We start from the raw sequence: 16821 nt of genomic DNA, 5'->3' as shown, positions 1-16821 counted from the left end.
TTCAAGTCGCTAGCCGCAGCGAGCTGGAAAGAAGTGTTTTGGGGATTTTTAATAGAATGTGGCTGGCAGAATGGGTGTTGTATGTGGACAATGAGGGCTGCAGTAGGTGTGGAGGATGAGGGCTACTGTAGACATGTAAATGAGTACGTAGAGGGAAAACCTGTTAATACCGAGAGCTTAGCATGTCTGGAAATGCTCTGAACATGAAGGCTCTCTCCAAAGGCAAGGCCTGGGGAAAGTTTTGTGGACTAGGGCCGGAGCAAGTATTGAAGGTTGCATCAGCCCCCAGAGGCTAGCTAAACCATAGAAAAGACGTATGTTGCACTGTGGTGAGGCAACAGGCAGCATACGTTTCTTGTTAATGAGAGCAGCCTATCAGGCAGCATATCCTCCCAGGGAGCTAGCTAGCACTAACTCTGATTAAGGCTCTCTCGCTATGCTAACACTGTAGCTTAGCCTTAGCCTATTCCCTTCCCCAATCCACCGGCTCCTCTTCAGTGTACTTCGCTCCCCCCCCCCCCCCCCCCCCCCCTGTTTGTAACCTAATCCTCTATTCACCTGCTTTAGTTTCTGTATCCGCCCCTCCTGAAGTCCAGTCTCACCTCTGCGATTGAAGTATGTTCGTCATCTCTTCGCGCGCTGCCTTCCTTTTGACATGACGTTTCCTTCTCTCTGCCGTTCACACGCGTCCCTCTTCCTCACGTCGCGAAGGCTCTCTGCGTCATGAATAGCCTTATAAGTAGTCAGCCAGCTACTCCATCATGCTGTGAAGTGAATGGAGTCCAGACCTCCACACACACACACTGTTCTCCTCTGATATACCTGATTACTCACAATGTAGGATGCTGACAGGCCCTTAGGGTTGTGTGTGTGCTCGTGTGTGAAATCAACGCAACAGCTGCTGATGGCTGACAGTCTAATAGTAAATATGCCTCGGTCCTCCAATGATTGGGTCCTGACAGGCCGACTTATCTGGGAAAGCCCCTGGTAAATAACAACCATGATGATACGGCTAGATGCCAGTAACAGTAGGTCAGTATAGAGATTACAGAAGGAGAAAGTGTGTAGAACGAGGCATGGTGATTAGTATCTGGATAGTACAGACTGGTGCATGGGTTCCCTGGGAAACCCCGGTAACAGTAGTAATTGAATGCATTCATAATATAGAATCATATATGCAATTTAGCAGACACTTTTATCTAAGGCTTGGTCATGCATGCATACATTTTAAGTTTGACCTCTTATCCTTGAGGCACGCAATCATTTCCCTCTGTTTGGCCCTCAGTGTGTGCAGACGTCAGAGGCCCAGTCGTGTGTGTGTGTGTGTGTGTGTGTGTGTGTGTGTGTGTGTGTGTGTGTGTGTGTGTGTGTGTGTGTGTGTGTGTGTGTGTGTGTGTGTGTGTGTGTGTGTGTGTGTGTGTGTGTTATTTTGACTGATAAGGAGAGGCTAGAGCAATAAACCAAAAATTACAGACACCGACATTACCTTCCTTTTACCGAGACGTTTTGCGTATGTCTGTGAATTTGCTACACGACGTTCCTGCAGATTGTTCTAAAACTATTATTTGGTCAACGGTAATAGCCTATGCTACAAAAATATCTGCCCGTCCCTGTTTCGCTGTTGGCTGCTGCGTGAGCGAGCATCTCTTGCTCCCTTTTGTCGCTGCGCACGGAGGACGGAGAAAAGCATTCTGGGAAGCACAAGCATTTGACCGTTGCTCAACATGCAGTTCTAGTTAGAGAAAGGAGAGTCACAGCTTTTTGTGAGGTCTATCATGTATTTCTCACCTCTTACACTCGAAAAGGTGCCTGGTCTATCCTTTTAGGGGTTCTTCAAATTGAAACTGGGGGGAACCCCTATAAGTTGGAAGAACCCTTTAAAATGCTTCTTCAAAGAACCCCTCAATGGATCCTGGGAATAACCTTTTTGAAGAACCTTTTGGGGTTAGTTTCTGAACTACCCCCGCCATAATAATTATAATTATTATTAATACACACAACAATAACACAATATTTTAGTTGGTAATGTTTATTATGATTTTTGTTGCAAAGCAGAATAAAAACATGCAAATATGAGGTAAACTCCCAGCAGAGCCCCAAGTCCAATGGGTATATCCTGAAGGCATTCAGTTGTACCACTGACTAGGTATCCCCCTTTCACCTTTCCTCTGGCTTGTTGACGTTCTCCGTATCCATAGTCAGAATGATCTTCCAGTGCATGGTGATCAAACAGGTTTCCTGTTATATTCATCAAACAGTAATTATACAGATGTTTAACAAAACATGCACACAACAGTATTCATACCTTGGTTTTTGTGGTAATGAAAAAAATGTTTTCATAATGGTTTTCATACACATACCATAATGTCGAGGCCTATGAGAATTTATTTGAAGAGGTAAGGGCGGAGGATGGTACATGTGATCTGCATAACATACCAATTGACATACCTTTTATGCCTACTTGTCTGTATACCTGCAGACACAAAAGTGAGCAGTTCAGTCATCTGCACGCTATACAGCCAGCCTTCAACATATTCTTATAGCCTACATATTCTTCCCTCTTCGTTGATTGATTATCGATTGATTGGTGTGTTCTGTTTTAGAAAGATTTGCACAAATATGAAAAGATAGATGGTATCATCATAAAACAACATACATTTATATCATATATATATATATATATATATATATATATATATATATATATATATATAGCAACAATATCATATTTAGAGTTAGCAATCTAGCTAAGTGTTTTGAGTTCCCACTTCCCGATGTGGTCAAATTCTCTGAAAAGCCAAAAATATATCTGGATCCTATTTTGTAAGGCTGCACATCAAAATGTAAATTATGCATTCCCTGAATATGTTAGATGAATTAGCTTACTTTTTGAATCATAGGCTACCAGCTTACTGGGGGATGGTCTAGAGCCCTACTGCTAATTTTAAAATAACTGTCCATTTAAAACATGTTTATTAAAAAAATAAAACATATTTAAAAAATAAAAAGAAATACACGTGTATTTTTATTGTGCAAAATTTGTAGTTATCACGATAATACTTTTGGTCCGTATCGCCCAGCTCTAGCACCTCACCAAACAATTATTGATGGCTGATTTCATCATTATTTTAAAAAATGGTTACACTCATTGCGATATGGATTCTGGTCCGTATCGCCCAGCTCTAGGAGAGGCCCCCTGAGACGGGCCCGCTTTCACTCATTTAGGCCTTCTCGTTCCCGCTTATTATAGGCTACTCAATTCTGTCTCTGTCTCTCAGACTTGCGTACTAGCCTATTACTTGTACTCACGCACTCATTGGCTACGATTTTCCGCCCTTCTCCCAAATTGTGCACTTGCAACTTAACTCTCTTAACTTGCCTCGTTCTCACACTTTTTATTTCACTAACTCTGTTCTGCTCACTTTCCCCCCCTGAACTATTAGTGTGATTTGTAGGTAATCCAGTGAGGAGTGGTGGCAGTGGAAGTCTTGTTCAGTTTCTCTAACCCAGGAGAGCATGGTGGGCTGTGACAGCCCCATGTCTCTACAGGCTATTAGAGATGGCCATGCACTAGCCCTACATCACTCACTCACTGACTCACTGACTGAGTCGGACATGTTGTGCTACGATGCGGTGCGCTGATGAAGATGAAGCGGGAGTAAGTCACATTCTCCACGCACTCCAGTGAACAAGGCCTCCGTTGACCAGAGTACATTCCATAGTGCAATACTGTACTCTGGACTGCCATAAAGCCCCCCAGCCATAGCCAACTCTGTCATCAGACCAATAATATCCACTGTGAATCTTGTGGCCCCTTCAAAGAAGCGAGTGCAGAGCGCGCATTGGGAAGAAAGCGTAAGCCGTTCACATGTTTCTTTATAATCCGCCCAGCAGTTTCCTTTTAGTTTCCTGATTTGAGGAGTAGTCGAGCGTCAGCCGTTTCATACCTGGGCCAACTGTTGTTTCATGACAAAGTGCGATAGTCAAGGACTGGATTCTCTGGAGGATGACTTGCGTCACAACGTTGTTTCTGTTTATCCTTCAATACAACACAATTAAGCCTGCAGCCTTCTGCCGTATTGAGCTGCTGTAGATGCTGCTTGCTCTGCCTGACTGAAAGTGGTGTTTCTTTGGACGCCTTCCAACAGGAACTGCTCTATAATAAAACATTTCGAACAAGAGGCTCTCACAATGGCAGAGTTTGCAATAATACAGCCATTAGTGGAGGAAGAAATAGCTGAGATTTTGATTTTGCCTTCTGGCCTCACAATGAGCTGATGACGCTATTTTCAACCTTCACCTGCTAGATGTTCCTCAACCTCAGGTCCTCGGAACGGCACTGGGTCCCGGAGATGATTCTGAGCAGTCCCCTAGATGGTTAGCTGGCGTCAATTTAGTCCGTTCTCAAGTGCTGTTTTGTTAAACTTTGCCTAAGCAGTTTTCCAAGGAGGAAGGCCCTGATTCTTCACAAAACCAGTGTTTTCTTAGATTTTTCACAACATTTAATCCATAGAATGGTCCTTTTGGAGGAAGGATTGTTGACATGTATTTGACATTTTGTATCTGAAAGCATAATAAATAAAACAATTAATCAGAGGCATATTTATGACATTTTGGAAATGTGAGTTGTAGATCTGTCATTCTCATCTAAGAAGCGGTAGATCTGTTCCGTGTGTGCTATTTCTATGCTTTCCGTTCTTACGTTTAGTTTTTGTGTCTTTTACTTTCGGTTCTGTAGACCAGCTTCAAACAGCTGAAAATACAATATTTTTGGTTATGGAAAATATATTTCACAGCGGTTTAGATGGTACAATGATTCTCCACACTATACTTGATTGTTTTGTCACAAGCTGAAATTAGGATAACTATTTGACTTTTAACAGCCAAGAAATGTTTTAAAAGCTAACTATACTTATAGGCCTATGGTATTTTTAAAGACATTGATATAGATCTACTGATTGCGGTCAAAGTGTTGACAATGGAGCCATCAACTGCTGCTTTCTGGGTAGCAAAGCCCATGACTAACACCTGCTTCATTCTTCAATCATACCTGTATCGCAGGTAACTGAGAAAATGGCTCTTAAAAGGAAGCTTGAAGCCTGTGGAAGTCGGCAGACTCTTACAGGATTCTTTAATAAGAAATCTGTGGGTCAGTTGCAAAACAAGTCTTTTTAATTAAACAAAATGACGTACCGCAATTCACAGAGTTGAAAACACTTGTTGAACTTCTTTCAGGAATTTAATTGAGGTTTTGTCTCTTCTCTTAACAGGCATTGACCCAGAACTTAATTGAACATCTGTTCTGTTTATTTTAGAAACCCGTTTTGTCGTTTGAAGAACTGCCGTCACAATTTGTCAATTTAAATTGTAAACACAAGACCACAACTCCTTTCTCCAATCTGGGAGGTACTCAAACTCAATTAAGTATTCCAAAATGTTGCTATGTGTTTCGGACGGAATCTAGGCATTAGAATGTACCAGAGGAAACCAAAATAGTTTGTTTGACAAAAATGTCTTAACACAGGGAGCCTGGCTGGCTACTTTGTCTGTCTGGCTGGCTACTTTGTCTGTCTGGCTGGCTGCTTGTAGAAAACACTGCTCTGACCTTTTCATATGTTTGCCTTAGGCTTAGTGTCTAAATGGAGATGCATTGTCAGTGCACTGACGAGCAACAGAGTAATCTATATGCAAATTCAAGTGCCAGCTCACTGTTTATACCTCCGGTAAAATAATGGGGAGTGGGGAGGCATATCCATGAGGTATGCTTTGCTTGTCCAGATTAGGTCTCTTCTCTGGGCCAGATGAGTGCCACTACCGTGCTGTGGCTCTGTAGCTTTATTGAAAGTAATGTGAAACCTGTTGAAGAGCTTTGCTTTCATTATCTAGTGACGTTCTGTACCAAAATGTACACAGCTCTCTTTCTGAAGAGATTTTAAAGGGGCCCGTTTATCTGCAATGTGTTTCCATACTAAACAACGCTCAGAGGGCATTGTGTTGATGATAGCCGGCCCTTTTGCTCCAGCACTTTCAACACAACACAGATGTAAATGATAATGCGTTGCAGATCCTGCTTATGTGTCAATATGGTCTCGGAGAACAAACGATTAGTCTATGTAATAGGGTTGTGACGATTATGGAATCTTGGGTAACGAGCAAATGGCCATGGTTATTGTCATAATTAATTATTTGTGAGATGTTTTTGTAGTTTGTAAAATAGAAAACATAATCTTTATATGGCTAGGCAAGTCAGTTAAGAACACATTTTTATTTATAATGACGGCCTACACCGGCCAAACCCGGACGACGCTGGGCCAATTGTGCACCGTCCTATGGGACTCTCAATCACGGCCGGTTGTGATACAGCCTGGGTTCAAACCACGGTGTCTGTAGTGACGCCGCAAGCACTGAGATGCAGTGCCTTAGACCGCTGCGCCACTAATGCATCTTTGCTAAGACATACCTAGTGAATACCACACAGATTTGGTGACACCCCTGTCTCAAAGCCGAATGGTTTTGATCGCTTGGACGTTTTGGAAATGAAGCATCTCCTCCTGACCGTGCCGTTCTGCTCGTAAAATTATTGCCAAATGTACCCACTTTATGTAAAAATGAAAAACTGTGTTTGAGTAAACTATTAACTTGAATATAAAAATACTCAAATAATGTATTAAGCCAATTATGACAAAAAAAATGTAAGCTCACGGTTGTTAATAATTGTCGGTTACGCGATAATTCTGCCAGCCCTGTTATGTAACTGCTTCCAGTGCAATTTATGCCCATAGTTCAGGGCGGCTGTGGAAAACTAGCAGATCATAACGGACGCTGCCTTCGCCCTTAGATCGTCTTTGTACGTTTTGGTTAAACGTCTTGGACTGTTATTGAAGCACCGAGTGGAGCCATACTAGGGATGGCCATAAAAACAGTTATTTTTTACTGTTTTTTTTCCAGAGCACTCAAACATCTAGTGCCCAGGCTGGCGATTTAGTCAGGGCTCCAGAGTGCAAGCATTTCACTCGCATTTGTGAATAAAAATAGAAGCATGACATTTTATAGCAAAATAAATTCTGCAGTAGATGTTTTCAAAATGTTAGTAGTTTTTTTTTTTCATAAGCTGGTAGGTAATCACAAAAAAAAACCTGCCTTACCTGCCCACTAGTTCAATTTCTTCAATCTGACACTCTCCCTCTGACATTTCTCTCTTGCCTTAGGACGTTAGCTGTAGTAGCTTTAGCCCCAAGATGCACCAGTAGTTCACTGGGCTGTCTTGACACCTGACTCTCCTCTCCCTCTCTCTGCAGTGCCTGAGGATGTCGAGCAAGCGGAACCTGTTTGTGCGTCTGGTGCCGTGCCGCTGCCTGCGGGGGGAGGAGGAGGCGGTGACGTCTCTGGACTACTCCCACTGCAGCCTGGAGACTGTGCCCAAGGAGATCTTCAGCTTGGAGAAGACCCTGGAGGAGCTCTACCTGGACGCCAACCAGATCGAGGAACTGCCCAAAGTAGGACGCAGACACACACAGATGGATGTGTTCATGATCATTTCAGAATGATACACACCCAAATACCCTGATCATTTTTTTTTTTATAAACAAAGGTGGTCCTGTAATGTGTATTTAATGGTTTAGAAACATGAACCTTTCCAAATTGCAGTGACCACTCCCTGGCAAACACTATCTCAGTAGAGTGACACAATGAAATCAGTCCGTAAGGACGGCACCAGGCTGTAGGACTTGATCAAGTTGCGCCCTCTGATGTCAGTTGGGCCTTTTTTCCTCCTGCTGCTTACAACACGGAGTACATTACCAAGGGATGATTGTAGTGGTTATATAAGGCGAGAATATCCTGCCGATAGAACGGAGCCAATCCACAGTACTGCCCTGTGCTTACCCCTCTCCCCACACACTCAATCAGTCTATAATTCTCCAAGTGTGTTGTAACGAAGTCAGCATCGGCTGGCTGCTGGGGCCCAGCGACTTGATGCTTGGCTGTGAATGAGCTGCAGCTTCCTTTACAAGCCAGAGTCCTGGCTGAGTCATGCTGCGAAGTCAACTTGTCTTATTCCCCACCCTCTCTCTCGTTCTCCCTATCTCTCGCTCTTTCTCCCGTTCTCTCTCTTCCTCCCTCCATAGCAACTGTTCAACTGCCAGTTGCTCCACAGGCTGAGCATGCCAGACAATGACCTCACGGTGCTGCCTGCGGCCATCGCCAACCTCGTCAATCTCAGGGAGCTGGACGTCAGCAAGAACAGTAAGCTCAATGACCAGAATGACCACTCTTTCAAAAATAATATGACAAGAATGACCATTCATTCAATACAAAAGCACTGTATGACCAGATCAATAACATAATATAATTTTGTTGAGGTCTTTTAAGGAGTTGCAGCCTACCCCTTAGCCCCTTTGGGTACGGTGTTTATGTTTAGAATGACTGCTGTCTCCCATTCAACTTTTATTTTAGGCCTATCCATCACTTATCAAGCCACTCATTCTGAAAAGTGGATTTTGACTGAAGAGCCATCCCGCTTCTCCATATTTGTGCAGTATGACTAAAGAATGTTGAAGTTGACAATGGCTAGTTAGAGATGGATGGTTCAATAATAGTTTGAGACTGTTTCTACCGTCTCTGGACTAGACTCGCGTGCTAGACTGGAAGAGACCAGACCATACCGGCCAGCTTGAAAGTGAAAAAGCCCTGCCGTTGAATTACCGTTGTTTTAAGTTTGTGTGCAAGTCAGTGTCTTATCAGCAGTGGGATGTTCAGTCTACTTAACTAATTGCCCCTTAGTGTCCCTCTGTTGTCAAAGAAAATTACTGAAACATAAAGTGGATTAGATTATGTAAAAAGTGTCTCTGTGTCGGTTCAACCATCATTCCTCCATTTTTTAAATTGAGAAGTTAAAACAAAGAAAACCCTTAAAAGTTTCAATGCCTCACAGAAGTGCCCGTTTCACCACTTTTTATTTTATTTTTTACACCCAACAGAAGATCACACCGCTGACAAAGCCCTTGTGTAAAAAAAACACTAAAATACAAGGAAGTTATGACAGGACAAGCTGAGGCCTGCAAATGATTCTGTACACTAGAATATGTAGGCCTAGCACCTACCTACAACAACTGGCCAAAATGTATATAATAGTGGTGCACTACGTAGGGTGTCATTTGAGACTGAACCGGTGCCAACTGTGAATGAAGCTCCCCAGAGCTGTCTCTCATCTCCAGTCTAATGGAGGAGCCGCTCACTGCTAGTTGTCAGTGTGAGAGAAAGCATGTGTATGTGTTGATGGCTTCTGGATTGATCAAATGGGATTAACACCAAATACGGGCCTCCCAGACGTTCTCTAAGATTCTAAAACCGCAGAGTTGCATCAGCACACGTTTACTATTGAGTGACATTTAGTTTTTCAGTTTGTTCACTTCATCTAGCTGTCGTGATTGGGGAAAAATATCATATCTGAAAAACAACTAGAACACTATTCCCAAATAATCTGCCACCTGTTCATTTGAGCACTGTTGAGTTTGATATAAATGCTGTAATGGCCAGTCCCTTCAGATTGCTGTGCTTTGAGACAATGACTCGTACTGCCTTTATTACAGTTATTGCATTATCTCTGATCGAAACTGAAAGATCAGAGTCCAGCCTCAGCACACAGACATTCTCAAACACACACTGCTACACACGCACACCATTTTCTGTTCTACTGCTCCAGTGCACTGAGGGACGGGCAGCTAAATAAACAAGTAGCAAAGAAAGTAAAGTAGCACCATATTGTTTCTTGATCTCCACTTGGTATTTTGTGTCCATCCACCACAGTGGAGTCCGTACCAGACTAATCAAACAGAGTAAGGAACATCTGGGGAGTTTTTAGTGACTTAAGGCCATGTCTGTTTACTTAATAGAAGCTTACCCTCCTTCACCTAGTACTCAGGGCTAAGTGTTGTGAACACGAATCAAAGTATATGGAAATAAACCTTGAGACATGCTCACGACCCGCCCCCCCCCCCTCGAGTTGAGCCACTGTCGAGCGGATGTTTTTGGTGAGAACTGCCAGACACACTCTGTCAGCTTCTTTCTGCTAATGTGTCAACTCCTCGAGCACTCAGCCCTGTGGTTGTTTACAGAGGAAAGGTGCAGCTCAGGCGCTGTAATGCAGAGCTAAGACCAGACACTTCTCACAGAGGACTAACTGACTGATTGGCTGGCTGGTACTAGTCTACGCCACTCTCCTGCTGCATGATCCCCTTTTCATAATAATTCAAAGTTTTCTTGACACATCATAACAAAACAAAAAAAAATGTTATCCTCTGCCCACCACTTATTGAAACATTTGTCAACATGCTTTACAAAGATTGGAGGGTATCTTTTTTTAAATGTTGGCCTAAATCAGGGATAGGAAACATTTGGGGGTGGGGGCCAGTTGCCCATCCCTGGTCTAAATGGAAAATGATGGCGTACATCTGTATGTTTTGTGTCAACACATTAGATGTGGGTTCTGAGGGATAGGCAATTCACAAATCAAGATCAATATGTTAGCCTGCTATTTTTGATAAATATTCACATACAATCATATACAGTGCCTTCAGGAAGTATTCATACCCCTTGTGTTACAGCCTGCATTTAAAATGTATTACATTTACATTTTGTGTCATTGGCCAACACACAGTGTAATTATCAGAAATGTGTTAAAAATGAAAAGCTGAAATGTCTTTAGTCAGTAAGTATTCAACCCCTTGTTATGGCAAGCCTAAATAAGTTCAGGAGTAAGACATTTGCTTAAATGTTATAATTTATTTTTGTAATTTAACCTTTATTTAACTAGGCAAGTCAGTTTATTAAGAACAAATTCTTATTTACAATGACGGCCTACAATGACGGCCAAACCCGGACGACGCTGGGCCAATTGTGCGCTGCCCTATGGGACTCCCAATCACTGCTGGTTGTGATGCAGTGTGGAATCGAACCAGGTTGTCTGTAGTAACGCCTCGAGCACTGAGATGCAGTGCCTTCGACTGCTGCGCCACTCGGGAGCATGGACTCGTTTTGTAGGTAATAATAGTGTTTAACATGATTTTTTTTACCTCATCTGTTTACCCCACACATCTGTATGGTCCCTCAATCGAGCAGTGAATTTCAAACACAGATTCATCCATGAAGACCAAGGAGGTTTTCCAATGCCTCACAAAGAAGGGTACCTATTGCTAGTTAAATATTAAAATTTAAAAAAAATCAGACATTGAATATCCGTTTGAGCATAGTGAAGTTATTAATTACACTTTGGATGGTGTATCAATGCACCCATCACTACAAAGATACAGGTGTCCTCAGTTCCCAGAGAGGAAAGAAACTGCTCGGGGATTTCACCATGAGGCCAATGTTGACTTAACAGTTTAATGGTTGTGATGGGTGAAGACTGAGGATGGAACAACAACATTGTAGTTACTCCACAATACTAATCTAAATGACAGAGTGAAAAGGAGGAAGCCTGTACAGGACAAAACATATTACAAAACTGTTTACAATATGTCACTAAAATAAAACTGCGAAAAGTGTGGCAAAGAAATGTAACAATGTCCTGAGTACCACTCTTCATATTTTCAATCATGGTGGTGGCTGCATCATGTTATGGATATACTTGTCATAGGCAAGGACTAGGGAGTTTTGTAGGATACAAATAAATGGAATAGAGCTAAGCACAGGCAAAATCCTAGAGGAATGTTTTCTAACAAACTGGGAGACAAATGCACCTTTCAGCAGGACAATAACCTTAAACATAAGGCCAAATACTCACTGAAGTAGTTGACCATGATGACATTTAATGTTCCTGAGTGGCCTATTTACAGTTTTGACTTAAATCTTCTTGAAACTCTATGGCAAGACTTGAGAATGGCTGTCTAGCAATGATCAACCACCAACTTGACACAGCTTGAAGAATTTTTTAAAAGAATAGTGTGCAAATATTGTACAATCCAGGTGTTCAAAACTCTTACGCTTACCCAGACCACCTCACAGCTGTAATCTCTGCCAAAGGTGATTCTAACATGTATTGATTCAGGGGTGTGAACACTTAAATGAGATTTCATTTTCAGTACATTTCTTTGAACATGTTTTTACTTTGTCATTATGGGGTATTGCGTGAAGATGGGTGAGGAATAAAATCAATTGACTCCATTTTGAATTCAGGCTGTAAGGCAACAAAATGTGGGATAAGTTGAGGGGTATGAATACATTCTGAAGGCAATGTATAGGCTACTGTAGAAGCGGTTGATTTTCCTGTTTATAAAAGAAAAACAAGCCGGAGTTGAATGTGGGATATTGAAAATATTGAATAAGTTATACGATCAAGTCGATATTGCTCTTTAGATCTATGAGATAGGGAGATGTTTTGATACTGCTCTGTTAAATATCCCCCAGGAATTGTAACATGGTTAAATAATTAAACCCCCTAAATGTTGACATGATGTAACTGTACATCTGCTTCGTGTTCTAGGTATCCAGGAGTTTCCAGAAAATATCAAGAACTGCAAAGTCCTGGCTATCGTTGAAGCGAGTGTGAATCCCATCTCCAAGTAAGTTCGGTTCAAATACTTTAAAAGCCACACCTGTGTATTTACCTACACACGCCGAAGGATATGACTACGGCCTTGAAATGTTCATTTCGTAAACACCTTTGGCTAGACCAGTCACGAAATAAGGCCCCTCGTGTTCATTGTTCTCACTGACTGAAGTGAATGTTTGCTCTTGTCAAATGTGATTTTCATTTGAGCTAATGCTACCACTGACAATGAGTAAAGATCATATTCAAAGCAAGATGGTTCAAAAAAGGATATTTCTTGGGAACAGCAAAAAGTTGGCAGACATATACTTTCCATTACAAAGATAAGATAAACGTTAGTGTTCCCAAAGGGGAAATTGTCTTGGACACTGGACACACAATACTTTTTTGTAAAATAATAAAACCTCTTATTGTCTATTTGCGTGACATTTGTGTACTTTTTTGCATTTTTCTTCTGTACTGTTAGGAGCTAGTGTAACAAGCGTTCCGCTGCACCTGCTAAAACGTGTGCCAAACTGTGTACGTGACCATTAAACTTTGATTTGAGTTTTATTGATATAGTTTTCTGCCCGACTCCTATGCCACATTTAGCCGAGATGTGCGTAGATACAGTAATTTGTCTCTTTTTTTATGGTTCTTTTAAAAATAGAAAAATAACACTGTCCTACAACTAATGGCCTGTATTGTTTCGTCCGGCTCCTGTGCGTGTCTCCAGTTTTATTTCCTCTGTCTTTACAATGTTAGTGATTTATGTTAGTGACGGGTTCATGTTGCTCCTGTCTCCCCTGCAGGCTCCCAGAGGGTTTCACCCAGCTCCTCAGCCTGTCACAGCTCTACCTGAATGACGCCTTCCTCGAGTTCCTTCCAGCCAGCTTCGGCAGGTAAGACATCAGTCAATCAATCAATCAATCACAATTCATATACACTGACTGTACAAAACATTAGGAACATGCCATTTTTCATGACATAGACTGACCAGGTGAATCCAGGTGAAAGCTATGATCCCTTATTATTGTCACCTGTTAAATCTTCAGTCAGTTTAGAAGGGAGGAGACAGGTTAAAGAAGGATTTTTAAGCCTTGAGACAGAGGGTGAATGGGCAAGACAAAAATATTTAAGTGCCTTTTGAACGGGTTATGCGTCAAGAACTGCAACGCTGCTGGATTTTTCACCCTAAACAGTTTCCCGTCTGTATCAAGAATGGTCCACCACCAAAAGGACATCCAGCCAACTTGACACGAGTGTGACAAGCATTGTAGTCAACAAGGGCCAGAATCCGTGTGGAACGCTTTCGACATCTTGTAGTCCATGCCCCGACAAGTTGAGGCTGTTCTGAGGGCATAAGGGGAGCAAACCTCCAAAAGCAAATACACTGCATTTGTTGGCCTTAAAGTACACAAGTGCTTACATGCAAGGAAGCAGGCAGGTATTGAAAATGGATTCAAGGGGTGAAATTTTAGTCACAAAAAATAGCATGACAAGGTAGGTTATTCCCTCGAGACAGGAAGCTGTTACCTTATAGTGATGTTGGAATGACGGGCATGAATCCATGTTTTCTTATCTCATCTTCAGAGTTGGGGACCTTAACCTCCCCATGGAAATGTTTTAAACTGGGAATGTGCGTGCGTTACAGTTGTGCGTGCGTTACAGTTGTGCGTGCGTTGCAGTTGTGCGTGCGTTGCAGTTGTGCGTGCGTTGCAGTTGTGCGTGCGCTGCAGTTGTGCGTGCGTTGCAGTTGTGCGTGCGTTGCAGTTGTGCGTGCGTGCGTGCGTGCGTTGCAGTTGTGCGTTGCAGTTGTTCGTGCGTGCGTTGCAGTTGTGTGTGCGTTGCAGTTGCGTGTGTTGCAGTAGCGTGTGTGTGTTGCAGTTGTGTGTGTTGCAGTTTGTGTGTGTGTGAGGTTAGAAGTCAGAGGAACCAATATGTGTATGAATGCAGTGTGATGTTAAAGTTTGAGATAAAATCAACTGCTAGAACCCTCTTTCTTCTTCAATTGCTTCAACTTCCACACTCCCCTGTCTCTATAGACTAACTCTTTATCATATAACTCATCTCTCCCAGGGTGAAGATCACAACTGTATGTACAGTGCATTTGGAAAGTTTTCAGACCCCTTTACGTTTTCCAAATTTTGTTACTTTACACCGCCTAATTCTAAAATGGATTCAATTGTTATTTTTCTTCTTTTCATGAATCTAAACACAATACCCCATAATGACAAAGCAAAAATAGTTTTGTAGATTTTTTTGCAAATGTATAAAAAAAAACATAAAACAACTTAAATCACATTTACATAAGTATTCAGACCTTTTGCTCAGTACTTTGTTGAAGCACCTTTGGCAGTGATTACAGCGTCAAGTCTTCTTGGGTATGATGATACAAGCTTGACACGTGTATTTGAGGAGTTTCTCCCATTATTCTCAGCAGATCCTCTCAAGCTCTGTCAGGTTGGATGGGGAGCGTCGCTGCACAGCTTTTTTCAGGTCTCCAGAGATGTTCGAAATGGGTTCAAGTCCCGGCTCTGGCTGGGCCACTCACGGACATTGTCCCGTGACGCTTGGCATTCAGGCCAAAGAGTTCAATTTTGGTTTCATCAGAACAGAGAATCTTAGGTGCCTTTTGGCAAACTACAAGCAAGGCTGTTGTGTGCATTTTACTGAGGAGTTCTGCAGAGATGGTTGTTCTTCTGGAAGGTTCTCCCATCTCCACAGAGGAATTCTGGAGCTCTGTCAGAGTGACCAAGAACTCTTCTTGGTCACCTCCCTGACCAAGGCTCTTCTCCCCTGATGGCTCAGTTTGGCCGGGCGTGTCTTGATGGTGCCAAACTTCTTCCGTTTAAGAATGTATTTTTTAAAATGTTATTTAACCTTTATTTAACCAGGCAAGTCAGTTAAGAACAAATTTTCATTTACAATGACGTCCTAACCCGGATGACAATGGGCCAATTGTGCCCCGCTCTATTTGGACTCTCAATCACGGCCGGTTGTGATAGAGCCTGGAATCGAACCAGGGTCTGTAGTGATGCCTCTAGCACTGAGATGCAGTGCCTTAAACCGCTGCGCCACTCGGGAGGCCACTGTGCTCTTGGGGACCTTCAATGCTGCAGAAATGTTTTGGTATCCTTCCCCAGATCCGTGCCTCTTTTACAATCCTGTCTCGCTCTACGGACAATTCCTTCAACCTCATGGCTTGGTTTTTGCTCTGACATGCACTGTCAACTGTGGGACCTTTTATATAGACAGGTGTGTGCCTTTCCAAACCATGCCCAATCAATTGAATTTACCACAGGTGGACTCCAATCAAGTTGTAGTAACATCTCAACGATGATCAATGGGAACAGGATGCAGCTGAGCGCAATTTTTAGTTTCATAGCAAAGGGTCTGAATACTGATGTAAATAAGGTATTTCAGTTTTTTTAATTTGTAATACATTTGCAAAAAATCTACAAACCTGTTTTCGCTTTGGCATTATGGGGTATTGTGTGTAGACTGAGGAATTTTTTTTATGAAACCAATTTCAGAATACGACTGTAACGTAAGAAAATCTGGAAAGGGGGAAGGGGTCTGAATACTTTCCGAACTTACTGTAAGATATAGTATGTAATCATGGCTAGATCATATAGGTTTATGACATGGGAGGCAACCTTGCTACTGACCTTATGTAGCTTTCTCTTGGGCTCAGTTCCCCCACTTTACAGCTGAATCACAGCTGGGTTTCAAACTAGCAGGAGTCATGTGGAATCTTGAATTACATATCTGTATGGCTCACATCGTTGGTCAGGCCCCAGTGATCCAGCTCCAGGATAAGCCTTTGTTTTTAGACAAAACCATCCAGTAAAACAACACTATCCCATGTCCCTGAAGGCTGGTCAATAGATTTCACTTTGAGTATACACAGTGAGTGTTATGTCATTGACTTGTATTCTATCTCTCGCTCTCCTCTTCCTCTCTCACTCTCCCTCAGGTTGACTAAACTGCAGATCCTGGAGCTGAGAGAGAACCAGTTAAAGATGCTGCCAAAGTAAGTTTTCTCTGTCTCTGTTTCACATGTTGTTTTCCCCATATCAAAGCCCTTGCAGACCTCACAGCTCACAGTCCACGGACGAACAAGAGGTGGCTCTTTGTGAGCAACCATGTTTGTGGGAGGGAGAAAAAAGGACAAGTGCCTTTCTATTGTCCTCTATCTCGCTCTCTCTTTTCTCTCCCTCTCTCCCCTACACACTCTTGCTTTCTCAGTCTCTCTCACTTTTTCTCTGTGGCATTGAATTTCACCGTATGGA

At 42.4% G+C, this 16821-nt stretch overlaps 1 protein-coding gene across 4 annotated transcripts in view; it reads left to right on the top strand.

Annotated features, from left to right (window-relative positions):
* Positions 1–16821, top strand: part of LOC139388647 (erbin-like) — a 129971-nt gene that overhangs the window by 59747 nt on the left and 53403 nt on the right. For all 4 annotated transcript variants that reach the window (XM_071135437.1, XM_071135435.1, XM_071135436.1 and 1 more), the window contains exons 3-7: positions 7299–7496; positions 8127–8244; positions 12482–12560; positions 13339–13428; positions 16506–16562. In XM_071135437.1, coding sequence (XP_070991538.1) covers positions 7308–7496; positions 8127–8244; positions 12482–12560; positions 13339–13428; positions 16506–16562 — 533 coding nt within the window. In that variant the 5' untranslated portion in view covers positions 7299–7307. The remainder of the gene's footprint in view (positions 1–7298; positions 7497–8126; positions 8245–12481; positions 12561–13338; positions 13429–16505; positions 16563–16821) is intronic.

The sequence above is a fragment of the Oncorhynchus clarkii genome, chromosome 29 (genome assembly GCF_045791955.1).
Source record: "Oncorhynchus clarkii lewisi isolate Uvic-CL-2024 chromosome 29, UVic_Ocla_1.0, whole genome shotgun sequence".
NCBI classification, from domain to species: domain Eukaryota; kingdom Metazoa; phylum Chordata; class Actinopteri; order Salmoniformes; family Salmonidae; genus Oncorhynchus; species Oncorhynchus clarkii.
The sequence above is the reverse complement of the archived record's forward strand: the minus strand, read 5'-3'. Positions and strand labels throughout refer to the sequence as shown.